Source organism: Chelon labrosus (genome assembly GCF_963514085.1).
Source record: "Chelon labrosus genome assembly, chromosome: 20".
Classification (NCBI taxonomy): Eukaryota; Metazoa; Chordata; class Actinopteri; order Mugiliformes; family Mugilidae; genus Chelon; species Chelon labrosus.
In genome coordinates, this window is record NC_140353.1 from 14,112,581 (window position 1) to 14,127,407 (window position 14,827).

The 14,827-nt window shown below is 41.1% G+C and overlaps 1 protein-coding gene across 24 annotated transcripts in view; it reads left to right on the top strand.

Moving 5' to 3' along the window:
* The window catches only part of esrrb (estrogen-related receptor beta), a 75,683-nt gene that overhangs the window by 26,396 nt on the left and 34,460 nt on the right, over positions 1-14,827 (top strand). For 14 of the 24 annotated variants that reach the window (XM_084568914.1, XM_084568913.1, XM_084568915.1 and 11 more), the window contains 5 exons: positions 1,454-1,586; positions 2,639-2,833; positions 5,484-6,187; positions 7,606-7,867; positions 12,855-12,923. In XM_084568914.1, the coding sequence (XP_084425040.1) occupies positions 7,860-7,867; positions 12,855-12,923 (77 nt within the window). In that variant the 5' untranslated portion in view covers positions 1,454-1,586; positions 2,639-2,833; positions 5,484-6,187; positions 7,606-7,859. Of the gene's footprint in view, positions 1-1,453; positions 1,587-2,638; positions 2,834-5,483; positions 6,188-7,605; positions 7,868-9,388; positions 9,426-12,854; positions 12,924-14,827 lie in introns of those variants that run through there. The other 10 variants (XM_084568917.1, XM_084568918.1, XM_084568920.1 and 7 more) reach the window with 9 other exon arrangements.

The following is a 14,827-nucleotide window of genomic DNA, read 5'->3' on the forward strand; positions in this document are numbered from 1 at the left end:
TTCTGAATTAATAAAAGTAATATACCAGCATGTAATCCACATTTCACATTACGCTCATTTGAAAAAGCAGGAAAAAGTAACAAAACCACAAAATGATGCACTAAAATAATATTTACTGGAAGGCTACTACATTAGACAATATTATATTGTCCATGTGCTGCTCTTATTCTAGTGCTGTTGTTCAAAATCATAAGATCAGAAATATACCTTTGATTATGTATATGTTTTACTGTTTTGTGAACATAACATCTCAGATCCACTAATGTTAAGGCAGAACCGAGTTTGTAGCACACTTCCGTACTGGCAATATTGGATGGGGGGCGGTACAGTGGTGTGGTGGTTAGCACTGATGCTGGTTCTGGGTTCGATTGTGTGGAGTTTGCACGTTCTTCCTCCCACCGCCCAATTGGTGATTCTAAATTGGCCGTAGGTGTGCGTGTGAATGGTTGTCTGCAATAGACTGGCGACCTGTCCAGGGTGTACCACGCCTCTCGCCCAGTGACACTTGGGATAGGCTCCAGCTCCCCCGCAACCCTCCGGAGGACAAGCGGTTCCAGAAAATGAATGAATGAATGAAGATGTCACAAAGAAAGCGAAAATGAGAGAATGAAAAAAAAATAAAAAAGCAAATTGTTGTTAAGAAATTAAGAAGAAATCATGTATTTTACAATATTTATTCTAGAGTCTATACTTTATGTGTTTAGGTAACCGATTATTAATCACTGTTTAGAGAGGAAATTACCGGAATCAGTTCAGTTAAGTATAGCATGCATGGGTTGGCACTGCACTGCCAGCATTTATCAATCTCAATCTCTCTTACAGTGCAAGAAAGTGAAAACTGGAGAAGGTCATTTTGTGCCCAATGAAAGTTTTCCTTTGGAAATTTTACCTTCCATTAAGAATCAAATTAAGCACCGGACCAGTGCTTTTCCAGAATGCCCACCCCCTCAAAACACACACACTTCTAATTCATGCTGTATGTTCTCAGTGTGGAGGGAGCATTGGCGGGCTGTCGAGAGCGAGAGGTTTATCCGCTCCACAGTATATGTGTGTGAGCATGCATGTGCATTTGCCAGTGCGTTGTGGTATCACAGAGGGGGGTGAAGCAGAGTATGCAGCTATCATTCACTGCTGCGGGTCAGCACACTCCCACCTATCAGCAGGTGACCAGTGTCAGACAGGAAAGGTCACAGGCCTGCAGTCTGTGCTCTCTCCCAGTTTGCAGAGCTTAAAAAATCCTGCAGACGACCAGGTAAAATTTGACTCTGTAAAACAGATTATCTTCCTCTCACGCCGTCACGGTGCCATGCTAAGGTTTAGGTCATGATGAGATATTTACTGGCTGCTGCAGCTAAACGTGCGGGCTCTTAAAGTTGCCTCTGGCTGATGTGTTTTCTCTGTCCTGCTCTCCTCTCTCACTGTTTTACTTTCTTCGCTGCCCCCTTTTCTCTAGGATTTAGACAGCACGTAGCCTTTCTTCCTGGCTCGTCTGTCTGCACGGACCCTGATGACAGTGAAGTCTGGAGGCAGTGCTTCTGAACATCTTTCAGCCTGGTTTGTCTCTGTGGAAGTCCCCTGACTTGAAGGTACTACCTTATTTGTCTAATGCGTGATGCACATTTGACATTCACCTGTGTGTGTGCGTGTAGTGGGTGTGTGTGCGGGTGTGTGTGCGTGTGTGTTTGGGACTTATTCCTGTGTTCACAAGCCCATTAGTTAAATAGATAAAATGCATTGTTCCTTTTTCATCTCTTTGCCGCCTAAGGGGTGTTTTTCCTTGATTGCATGACAGCCACAGTAAGCTTTCCCTCATTAGTGGCAAGCATATTCTAATTTTTTAAGCTTTTTTTTTTTTTTTGCGTGCACATGCAAATGTTTAATTTGGTGTGATCACAAGTGGGGACATTTTTGTATTCCTGGTTAAAATGTTATATTTTAGCTTGGATAACATCTGCTGGCTGATGATTAGCTATGAAGTTTTACGTGGGAAACCTTTGTACTAGCCCCTCCATTGTGGGGAAAAGGGCATTGATAGGAAGCCAGATAGAGCTGATCAATATGAAGTGCAGTTTTCTCCGCAGGCCTTCTTTCATATCTCTCTCTTGTTTGTGTTTTGAAGGGGTTGGGGGTAGGGTCTGGTAAAGTGGTGGCGTGGGCGGGCTTCTGCCCCTTTATCAATCAGGATTTTAATTACACACGTCTAGGGCGACAGCTAGATTAGAAACCAATCGACGCTATCGGCCACAAAATCTAATTACTGTTTATTGACAGATAAGGGCAGGCCCCCTTCACTTTTCCCAAATAAGATAAACCTCCCCCCTCGTACACAATGAAGAGCAGCTCATACTGTCCATGGAAGACTCTATGATAAGTAAACCCCCACCAGAAAATTCCTCTATGCTTAGACGTTACCTGGATGGGCTCCACTGTGAAGGGGCCAAATTACACCTCTCCTTAAAAGCCCTTGTCATAGTAGAAGCTTTTTTCCTAACACAGTACAGTCCAGAGACATTTTAGAGCTCATCTGTGCAACCCTTAACCTCATGTTTCATAAACTCTAGTTACTCTCCTTTTTGAAAGTTACTCATAAATCAATGGGGTCTTAATGATGAGTAATGGATGACCTTTAACCCCGCAGAGTGCACACAGGTGAACCATCCCGTCTCCTGTAGACATACATCTCCCGGGAGGACAGTCCATCCTCGCCTTTTCTCAATGTCCTCCTCTCTCTGAGCTAGAAACTGCCCCTCCACAACCTCACCCGTATCAGCCGTTTCACAGCCTCCGTCACTGCACGATGCACTTTGCCTTTAAAGCCGAGAATCTGCCTCAGGTAAATATGGAGTAAATGATTGGATTATTGTTCTTTCATTCGGCTGTGTAGTAATGGCTGGATTATAAACATTGCAGAGTATAGATTTCCTGTCAGATCCTATGAATCAGACATCCTTATCTCATTTCCAGACTGCCGCTCCACCCAGCGCTACCTTCTCCCAGCCTGGGAGTCTGTGAGAGCATGGGGAAGCATGTACATGCGTGCGCACACACAATCACGTACAGACATAAACATGAACAGGCAGACAACCAAACAAGCACACATGCACACACACTCAGTGAGACAGTGAGAGAGAGACAGAGAGACTGTTGCCACCCAGCGCAGAACAGGCACTCCAAAGTCCATTCGAAGATTTCAAAAACCACTTAGGTCCCCTGTCCATATTTGTTAGGCAAGTAAATCTAAGGGCTGCAGCGCACTGAATTCAAAGAGAGAGGAGAGACAGCAATGTAGAGAGCATGAGAGCGAGGCGGAAAGGGAGAAAGATGTCTTCTAAATGAAATTTAGGCTAGGGTGGGACGGAGCTTGGCTGACAGCAGGTGGAGGGAGAGATGCTTTGGACCCTCTGATTTGGTTTGAATCGCGCAAAGAAAAATGTTTGGGTTTGAATTATGCAGCCTTTTTGACCAGGGCCGGAGATTGATGCCCGATTCCTCTGATGCATGGACGTCACATCGGTGGTTGCGTCTGCTCCGTTTCATGTTTTTCTCTCTCTGCCTGCGTCTCTGCCTCTTCACTGAATGTCTTTTCACTGGATTACCAACGCTGTAATTGAGTTAGGGAGCTGCGTGGACCAGCAACTGCTGCACAAACATGCTTTTGTTGGTATCCATCAAAACTCCCCGCACAACAAAGTCAACAAAACAACACTTGGATGAACTGGCATCGCAAAAAATGGCACACGCGCCCCATGCAAATGATGATACACTGACTCTAAAGCCACGGCAGCAAACAAAAACATGGAACAGTGTGTGAGCTTTCTTTTTAAATTTAAAAGTGCTCGAGCTTGCCTTGTGTCCTGGATCCATTCCAGTGCTCTGGTCATTGAGCCATCAAAGCAGCGGGCAGGGCAGGATACAAGAGAAAGTGCTGCACGGTCCACCATCACTGGAATCAAGATCTGTTTGAAAAGCAGCTGCAATTATTTTCATTACTGATAAATCTTTTGTGCTTAAAATGTAAGAAATTTGCGAAAACATTCATCCAAACCAAGAATAAAACAAGTAACATAAAAGCATATATCCAGTTTCCAATCATATGAAACATGGAAAGTCAGACAAATCCTCATTTTAGAGGGTTGCGACATGGGATCAGTTTGAACTTAAGTATCAGTTGGTTATCAAAATCATTTTTTACTAATAAATGAATACATTAATTTTGGAAATTGAAAACAAACTCCATGAAGTCATTATCTATGAAAGTTTAAGGTGAAACCTCAGTGATGTCACATCTTACAGCCTTGCTCATGGCTCGGGGCGCTTTATTTCCGAGAGGACTGTTTATGTTAACCAATAATAGTTTACAAGAGAACGGTGAAATTGGGTGAAATTCTCCTGTTCTTCACAGTCTGGTTATTGTTTCTCTGCTGAGAGACGCTCACTTCTGCTTAATACACAGGGAACTGAACAGGACCACTGTTGTCATTCCTTAGCGCTGAAGAGCCCTGCCATTACATTTATAGATTTTCTCTTTGATGGGATAATTTGGTCTTTATATCTCTCACAAATGAAGTGATCCTCAGTGCTCCTCGCACAGCTCAGCGTGCGGGTCCCATTTTCAAATACAGTTAATTGCATTCGAAAAGAATCAATGATACTTTCACGGTGACAATATCATTCTTTTAATGTCACTTAATTTCCTCAGCGAAATGATTACATCAATAGCCTGGAACCCATTTCTATCTTTCAGCATGAATTAATCTATTAAGGACAATAATTACACGTTTGTAATGGATAGGTTTTTGTAGTCAGAGGTAAATGTAGTCGAGGCTCCATTGTGCGGCTGGTTGCTGGCCCCTTGTCCTGACCGTCATTCATTCAGTTTATGAATCACACTATCAGCCTGGGGAGATAAATAAATAAATAAATAAATAAATAAATAAAGGCGCCTCTGATGCTGCTCCTTGGTGGCCTTGCTGCGAGATAGCCCTCCCTCTAGTGGAGATGACAGAGTTGGTTTCTGCTGTGAGCTGGCTCTATGCTCTGGTCCACAGCTGAGGTGGTCAGTCAATGATGGAGGTTTTATAAAACAGAAAATATATGCACAAGCTTATTTTTTTTTAACTGCATATAATAAGCTGCAAAGGATGAAAGGTCAGGTGTGTTGCTGTGTATTTTAAATGCGTTTTACATGTTGTTTTAATGGGATGTTTTGGCATGGCATTGCCTGTGAATGCCATAATAAGACCAGGTGTCCAGCAGGAGTCAAGCAGTAATCATAGTTTAATTTCACAAAGGTTTAAACCTGCTGCAAACTTCCAAACTACATTAAAACTATTTACACACACAAAAAAAAAACCCTCTTACGTCTGCAGACAAATCAAATGAGCATACGCAACTTAGTGACCGCCTTGGTTATGTGATACAGCGACTGTGATGTCTGCAGCAGACGCGACGCTGCTATTGTCCTGTTATTTATTCATCAACAGTGGAAACCAAGAGACTGCCACGGCGTTCAGGCTTTCCACGTCCGTCCGTCAGTCACCTGCCGTTTTCTCAGGTGTAGCCCACACACACACACACACACACACACCCTGGAGGTGACGAGCAGGGAGGCACAATAAGCCAAATTGAAGTCTTTAATAGACTTCAAACTGCTGTACAGTCACAAAGAGACTGACACAGGATTGTGGGTCAAAATGTGAGCGTGTTTGATTCTTACCGTAAAGGAATTCACGAAGCAGTAAAATAAAATTGAATATTTACGCTAGAAGTTCTGTTGTATTTCTTTTTAAACGTGCTAAAGAAAAGGTGGGACTTATAGTCACGAGACATGCGGTTGCATTTCTTACTAATGTTTTTCCTCGTAGCATACTTCTTTTTTTCTTCTTCTTCTTCTTCTTCCTTGAGTCACATTTGACCCCGCTCACCGGGTCCTGCTGCCTGCCGGTGGAGGTGTTTGGTTTAGCCACAGGGCGCGCGCCGGAGGAGGAGTTGATAGTGTGGCTGCGGTGTGTGACAGTTAAACGGCGCGCTCAGACGCACAGAGCCACACCACCAACACCACCACCACTACTACCAGCAGCAGCACCAGCAGCAGCAGCAGCAGATACACCACAACCTGGACCTGGAGACACCACTTCCACAGTGCGCTGTGCTCAGCCGGGGATGTGACATGACTTGTCCGAGTAAGGTACACCACACATTCATCAACCGCTGTTTATCCAGTTACACACTCGACATAGTGAGATTTTCCCAGTTATTTTATTTATTTTGTTATTTATTTGTAGTGGTTATTTAAAACAAACAAACATTATACTCACCTGTCCGAGTTTGCGTAAATTAGCTTACGTGAGTGCGCACGCGGTTTAGCTCTTAATTGAGGCAGTGCACGCGGACGTGTAACAGTGTAGCTACGTTTTCCTCTGGGGACGGTGACTGAATTAAGTTATCGATTTGACCATTTATATATGCACCAAAACGTTAAATATAGTGACATTTACTTGACCTGGCTGTGTGTTAAAAATTAAATGCAGATATAACTAACAGAAACTCTTTGCAAAGTGTAGTTTTAATGTTGTTTCAGGGCTTTTTTTCCTCTCTACCAAAGTTGTTTACGTCAGAAAATTTTAAACACATTTTGTAGAAAACTAACTCCACATTACAAAGTTAAAAAAAATAAAAAATAAAGCTGCTCAACCACCCAGTAAAACTTTGTAATATGCAAAATAATAATAGAAAAGAAGTCATTAGTCACTGACAACTACTTTACTTAAGTCGTCTAAAGTGAATGTGTTTTCTTCTTCATTGTTCTGTAGTTGCACCACCCACACATATAGTATGCAGACACATGTGAGGTATACAGGCTGAATAAATGCAAACATATTCAGTGACATAAAAACAGAAATCTCAATCACTTAAACAAAACAAAAATCACTGTAGATCCTCAACACTGGCCTACTGCGCTAACGTTGTACAGGTCCATCACTTATTCCTTACAGATCCCGTCCTGTCAAATCAGCTGTCACACACCGTGATGTTTTTTCATAAGAGGTGCTGATAAGAAGCCACGATAGCAGGAGCAGGGCCTTCATAGCTCAAGCTGCGTGACAAAAGTCTGCTTGGTGTCGAGTCTTGGGAGGCCATAGGAAAATGTGATTTGTCAAATGAGTTATTAGCATGAAAGTTAGACACCAGTGTGTCATGAGAGAGTTCCCTGCGTCATGCTAAACTTCACAGCTGCTGTATTAGGCTTTTTGAAGTATTTGGAAATATTTTTACATCTCAAATGAGATAGCTTGGAGTGCTGCAGGTTGAACAAATGGCTCAGTAAGCGTGTCGTTTCCCCCCTTTTTATTCAATATGTGTCTCATGTTGAAATGTGACAACTGTGCTTGATAGTGATTTTTATTCTGTTTTAGTGAATTAAACTGACAGGTGTTTGATTTGGCATCAATCTTAATTGGATTTTCATTTGTTTAGTCATTTGTTTTGTCACAAAAAGAGACCAGATGCTGTGTGATCTGTGCCACAGTGGAGGCACTATTGCTGCACATCAATAGGCCTGTGATGATCAATAGGGATTGCGTGATGTTTTTGCATTGATTATAGAAACGTGAGCTGGTGAATGGAACTGGATTCCTCTCCGGGGGTTATGCTGTTCCTGTTCAGCAGAGAAAACTGGAGACCAGCAGAGCGACACAGCACACCTTTTTTGCGCGAATCTGCCGGTAGATCACGACTCCTCCTCGCTCACTCTTGTTTTTACTGAAGAGGCTGAAGACCGTTGTCAGGCACCTCGTGAGTTTTTTTAAGAAGTGGGAAATCTGACGTTTCTTCTTGCTTCTCTCGGGCCAAGTGTCAAGATGCCATGGTAAGCTCTGTTCTTATAATGTGGGGATACAGTAACATGGAGACCATCACTGACTGTGAAATGGTATCTGCATTCTCTGCATTCTTACTGAGCTTGATCAACAGTGAAACACAGGCGGTTGTAAAGCTGGGGTTAGAGAAGACAGAGCTGGATTTTCCGCTGCTTTAGAAGCTGATGGGCTTCCAGAATATGAGTTATGGCTTGAGATCATCTCTCACAGGTGGCGAAAGGTTCACAATGGTCCCTCACATGTAACACCCGCAAATGGAGCTAACGACACAGCTCAATAAATACATTTACTGTCCGTGGTGGCTTGAAAGCTATTGCTTTTTCAACGTGAAGTGCTGCAGATGGACTGGACTGCTCGCTTGAACTTCTATATTGTGGCTTTGGCTGGTGTCAGATTTGACTTTATTATGATCTTGCACAGAGTATGTGTCAGTAAGTTTGTTATTGTCATTGAGAAGCTTGATTGAGATGCTGTCGATGTGTAGAGAAGCGTTGCTTTTGGGTCGTTTCATAGAGAATATTCTGAAAGTGCATTTTTTGTAAAATCAGAAAATGAATATAAAATCAATTTATTTATTTTTTTATGAATTATAATCAGTTTGTTTCATTTTTTTAAATCAGCACAGACAAATTTTAACAAAGGCTTTCAAATACACTCATGCTGTAACTACAACCCCCCATTTCCATTTCATTTCTGTTTGAACTGGACTTTTTTTGTCGTCCAGAATCTCTTTTTATTTAACTGAGACGGAAACTTTGTGCGTTCACTGCTCTCCTGGTTGCATCTCTGTTGTTCATGTGATATGTTGTTTTGTCTATGTGTGTGTGAGCCATGTGTGTTGTGCACGGCGGAGTGTGCGAGGGAGCGTTTGGATCCCTCCTCCCCGGTGCTCTGCCGGCCCCTCTGTCGCTTTAAGTCCTGCCCCTCAGAGCCAGCCAACAGCAGCTGTTCCATATTCATCAAGCCCTTGAGTCTTAAAGAGCCCTATCCCGACCATGGAAAGAGTCATTCCTCTCGCTCGCACTCTCATGCTCTCTCCATCTTAGCGCTCATCCCGCTTGCTGCCTGCGCTTCTCTCTCTCTCACTCCCCTTTACCTCTCCGTCTATCTGTCCCTCCCCCCTACACTCTCTTCCTCTCTCCGTCTCTCTCTCTCTCTCTCTCTCTCTCTGTCATACACACACTTACATACACTCACTTACGCGCACTCTCTCTCTCTCTCTTTCTCTCTCTGCCTCTCTCTCTCTCTCACTCTCTGCCACTCATATATATATACATACATAAACGCACACATACACAACACACATGCTCACGCACACACGCGCCCACTCAATCCATCAGAGTCCAACATACCTGTGCAGGCTGGGGGGAGCGGTGCTGGAGGGGCTTTTCGGCAGCGTTGTCTCTGAGGGTGCTGTGCTATCATTTGGGGAAGAAGCGGGTCTCAATTGTTTTCTCTTTCCTCTTCCTTTCATTCCTGGAATGCTAAAACTGGACTGATGGACATTTCAGAACTTTGTCTTCCAGACCCTCTCAGCTATCATAACCAGTAGGTGCACCTTCTTTCCTTCTTTTACTTTTCTTTTTAACCCCTCTCTTGTAATGCAGTTTATTTCTCTCTGTTTTTTTTTTTTTTTTGTTTGTTTTTTTTAAATCTCTTTTGATTGCTCTTGTTTTGTGTTTCTTAGACCCTAATAGTCCAGGCTCTGAACTTTTTCCTGTTAACGCTGATTTTCTTTCTTCATCACTAGCTCTTAAATGCACTTTCTCTTGTTCATTTTGTTGAGGGATTTTAAATAACGTCGGGACATGTGTGGACAGTGTAGAGCAACAGAGCAGGTGCAACTGTGTGTGTGAGTGCGTAGATTTATTGTCTGACCACATCATATATATACTCGTCTTTTTAAATATCACGCAGGGCATGGCTGATGGATTTAACTCGCCCCCCCCCTCCGCACGCTGTGTATTTTTTCCCTAAAGAATTTGGGGTACCTGTCCGGTTGGGTTAGGAGCTTGTTTGCTGATGGCTTTGTTCTTAGATCCGGCCGCCCAGGCAGAATGAGAATAATATTTTAAGTAGATGAGATTAACGTGGATCCGTGGAACTGAAGAGGATAAATTACACGCTGTAATATATATTTGTAGCCAGGGAAAGACGAATGAAAGCACTCTGTAACCTCAGTGAGCTGGTAGGTCTGTCCCAGTCAGCGGCACGCCAGGCAAGCTGCTGTCTCAGTCTGGACAGTAGTCTGAGCTCCCACTACGTACAGGATGAAACTTTGGGAATCCACCAACAACTTAAAAAAATATATATTTAGCTGTAGAAAATATTAGTTATTTTGGAAACAATTTTATTGGCACGCTACAATATTAATTCATGCAACAAATCACAGATGACGTCTGAAAAAGAGTCAAGTGTGTAAAGTTTAGTTTTAACATGATGTTGGTGATGTGTATGTTTTTATGTAAATCGTTAAAATTTTTGTTGACACTGTTGATAAAATACAGTACAAACTGAAGTGAGGATTTGTGTTTAAAATTCTTCCAAATTATTCTGAATTCTTACCATAAGTGACAAAGTGTATATTGTTTTAACTTTTAATATTCTTAATGTCATTCAGTTTCATCATAATTGTTTTTTTAGTCTTTAGATTTCAAAGCAGGATTTAAATTTCCTTCAAGACAAAATGAATTAGTGTAAAGTTCAAGAGCTGTTGCTGTCAGTTACACTTCACACATTTGTGTACGGATATTTTTTTAACTTTAAGCTTTAATCACATTAGACAAAGTCGTTCTGGAAAGCATAGTAATATCTCAGACAAATCTGCAATTATCTGTGTTATTTAAATTTAAAGATGGATTATACAGGTTCACTTTCCTCCTTTCACCTTAATCCAAAAATACACAGACAGCAGTAGCAAAGTGGATATGTCTGTAACATAGTCCCGTATTATAAGCTCAAGTATCTTTATGTCTTTCGTTGCGTTAGACGCCTTTATTCCCTGATTTGGAAAGCAGACCCGGATTTTGATTTATTTTTAAGATGACTTTCACCCCACTCCACCATATGCAGGATCTAAACAACTGACTACATTTTCCAAAGTTGTTCCATGTTTTTCAAAATAATTTTTTTAAACAACTATTGAATTATATTCACTGCAAAAATGTGAAACACTAATACTTTAGATATTTTGAATTATGATTAAAATTATGTTTTTAAAAAGTGTATTAGTTTTAATCAACTGAGCTCTCCTATCCAGGTAACCTGTGAAAATTATGAAACATGTTTTAACAATATGTTTTAGTGTCTATTTGTGAAGAAGAAATTCAGAAATGTGTGGTGGCAAGTTGTTTTTCCGCACTTCATGCTTGTTACTTTTTTCCAAAACATTAGTTATGTATTTGCAAATGATGTTTTAGATTTAGATGCTGTGCACTAATTTGGATTTTCTATAGGCCTAACATTGTTAAATATTAATTTAATATTAAATGACTCTTTAGACTTTTTTGTACATGTCATATTACATTACATTTGTGAACAGCTTTGAAATAACAGTGATGAGAGAATTTTGAATTTTAAAGCTTAGTTACGAACACGTGTTCAAAGTATAAAAACATACTTATTTACTATTCATTCATTACTATTCATTTTTATTAATGAAATATATTTAATATTATATATTTTTTAAGTACTAAACCAAAGAGCTATGAAGTAATGATTAGTATTATCCTGATCACATGTCCACCTTCTGTACATCACTGGCTGCTGCTGTTAGTTTAGGTTCAGCAGTGGCTTTCCTCTAATTGCACAGTGGTATTTGTGGCTCGCTTCTGAGCCTGGATGTGGCCGTGATGCTTGGGTGAGAGGATTCGTGGGACGTATGTGCACCATGCATATACATTTTGATTGACTTGAGGGCATCGACACTGTCAGGGAATTAGATGGAAACAGAGTTTTGGTTTTATGATAGACACACGGTCCTCGTGTTTTTTTTTTTTTTTCTGGCAATAGAAAAATAGAAAACACAGATTGTTCTGAAACAGTTTGATCAACATTTCTTACATTGCCGTTGGTATGTATTCTGTTACATTTTGATGGACTTTGGCCGGACTTTGTCTCACTGCACTCTTTGTTCGTGCAGTGAGACAAGTCATTTGCTATACGAGTGTGATAGGCTTAGTGTTGGTCTTGTCAGAACTCAACTTCGGCCGAGGAGTTCCTCAGTACTTGCTGGAAAACACACAAGATTTGAACGGCAGCGAATTGAGATGTGTCTTCTTTCTTTCTTCTAAATGTGCCATCATCACCCATGCTTTACTAAAGCTCTTGCAGAGCCACTGCAATAAACTAACTAGGCTATCCAATTTCCTTTCATGAAATAAGAGCTTTTTAATGTATTTTTGGAGAAGCAGAAAGAAGTTAGCACACAGTGATGAATTAGATTTCAATTTATTTGACTTCATTCCCAGCTTGCTGCATTAGAGCCTGCAAACACCCATCTCTAGCAGTCCGTCCACTTGATTCTTATTAGGTTTCAGAAAACAAGTCGAGGGAATTGCATTAGTGTATCTTAAGTTAAAAGCTCTTTGCTCTTTGACCAAGTGTTTCATTGTTATTGGGTTAATCAGATTTTTGCTGTCTTCATGGAGATGCTATCACAGGCTAGAGGCAGTGGTGGGTAACCAAAGCAGCCGTGCACAGACACTATCCAGATGGGATCAGCTTACGGTAATTTGGTTTCAGAATACATTACCAGAAAAGGCTTCTGGCCGAGAATGGCCACCCCGCTATGAGCCAGGAGCTGGTGGCCTTTGTAGCTGCAGCGTGCAGCCCAGTCTACCCACCTGTCCCACTGCCACCCTCCTCATCTTCCAGAGCTTTCAGAATGTGTCGGGATGTGTGCCTTTTAAAGAAAACCTAATGTGTTTAAGTTCAGTTTGTTGCACAATTCTAAATACTTCTTCCTTGTACCAACAGGGCTTTGTTGTCCAATTCATTAGAGAGATTCCTGAGTCCACTCGCCACGCTGGAGCCCTCTCATTTCTGGTATCTAGTATCATTACTTTCACTGTAAATATGTCGCTCAGCTCAGGCTGAGCAGGGGGAGCATGTTGCCCCTGTCCAGGCCAAATGAGGATGCAGAGTGTATTGGCACTCTCTGGATGTTCACTATTCTGTAGCTTCAGAGTTAGTCAGGTTCATAGTTGTTAGTGCTTTGGCTGGCTTTTAAGGAGCTGCTACGTGAAGCTTCTTCCTTTGTTCCTTTATTTCCCAAACCATTTAATTGATGAATTAATACAATGAAAAATATACAGTATAAAACATTCAATATTTCTTCTTCAGGACTTAAATTCCACCAATTGTATTTGAAAATATGTGTAAATTCATATAATTGTATTGAAACCGTCATTGCATTTTATAGGTCAGCTTTTTAAAAAAATAAAATAAATAATAATAAAAAGTTCAACTGTTGAATTCTAGTTTTAGTTTCACCATAACGTGCTCTCTCTTAATAACGCATCTGATGTTTGGCCTTCACACCACTTGGTGGTTACCTACCATGCATTATTAGCTACCTCACAACAGCCACGTACAGAGGAACCACCAGCCTTCACTGCATGCTGCGGGCCTCCTGATTTCTCGTCCATGGTAACCTTGGACACCTCCACTGCAGTGTGAGAATCTGTTTAAAAATAACCAGGTCCATTAGTCTAGAAGGATAATAATGCTAGCCTATGTGAGCTCTCATGCCCTTGTGGCAGCAAAGTGCTATCACTGACACGGTGCGTCAGCACTTCTTCCTGTTGCTCCAACGCTGAAGGGCTCCTCTTCATTTACCCACACAAGCATACATGTACATATCCATACACACACAGAACGCCGAAGTTGAGGAAAATTACTACATCAGGAAAATAGCTGTCACCAGTTGTATTAGTTTACAAGAAAACAGCAATCACTAATGGTAAAGTTTGCTGTTTTTGACATGTTTGCGTTTGTTGGACATCGTCCCTGTAGCTCACAATAGTTATTCATCTGTGAAACAAATTACAGGTGCAGCAATTCACACTTGGTTAGAAAATGTGATGTAAGGTGGGTAACTATATGGGTGTTTATCAGTGAAGGCTATTGCTATTGAGCGCTCAGTTGTTTGAAGGTTATGTTTCGGAGCAGTAATTGAAATGCAAAATAACATTAGGATCGATGGTTAGCTTTGTTTATTTATGAAATCAATATTGAAACCGTCCGTCACAGCAGCCGCTCTGATTCCCACTGACAGCTTCACCAAGTCTTCTGTATGTGGCCTGGATGAGCCTTGCAAACATAACAGCTTTTAGAGCAAGCACTTTTTTTTGTCATCACTCGTTGGAAAGCTGTGTTCAAATGTTTGATGTGCATGTGTTACAGACGAAGAGAAAAGCTCCTGGGATCAAGTATTGAATCTGTTAAGCCTGATGCAGTGTGTGCATTTAGTTGTGTTATTAACGTGTCTCTACAAAACTACTCTCACTTATGCCAGATTTTCCCTGGGGAAGTAGATCTGACCAATAACCAGCCATTGACATGGTAGTGTTCAAAGGCCAGTCATTATTGGCCTAATTTCTCTGTGCTACCAGTATGCATTACTCATATTACAGAAATAAGATTTTAAGTAAGTCAAACAATACTTAATGTTGTGATGTCCTGTTTTCAGAAATCAGATCAAAAGGGTCTTAAAAATAAACAGAATAAATAAAAACTATGAAAAAGATAAGTTAGTTTTGCAAAAACATTTGAATGTCTGATGGTTTCTGTGTTTTCAATGCTCTTCAAAGTAAAAAGTGGTCAATTACTCAAATCATGTACTTTAAATTGAAACCTTTTCACTAATGTAAATATGAAAATGAAGTTAAACACAGGACGCTAGAGGCTAACCTTTACTTGTGATACAGTAATTTAAACTAAGAGATTTG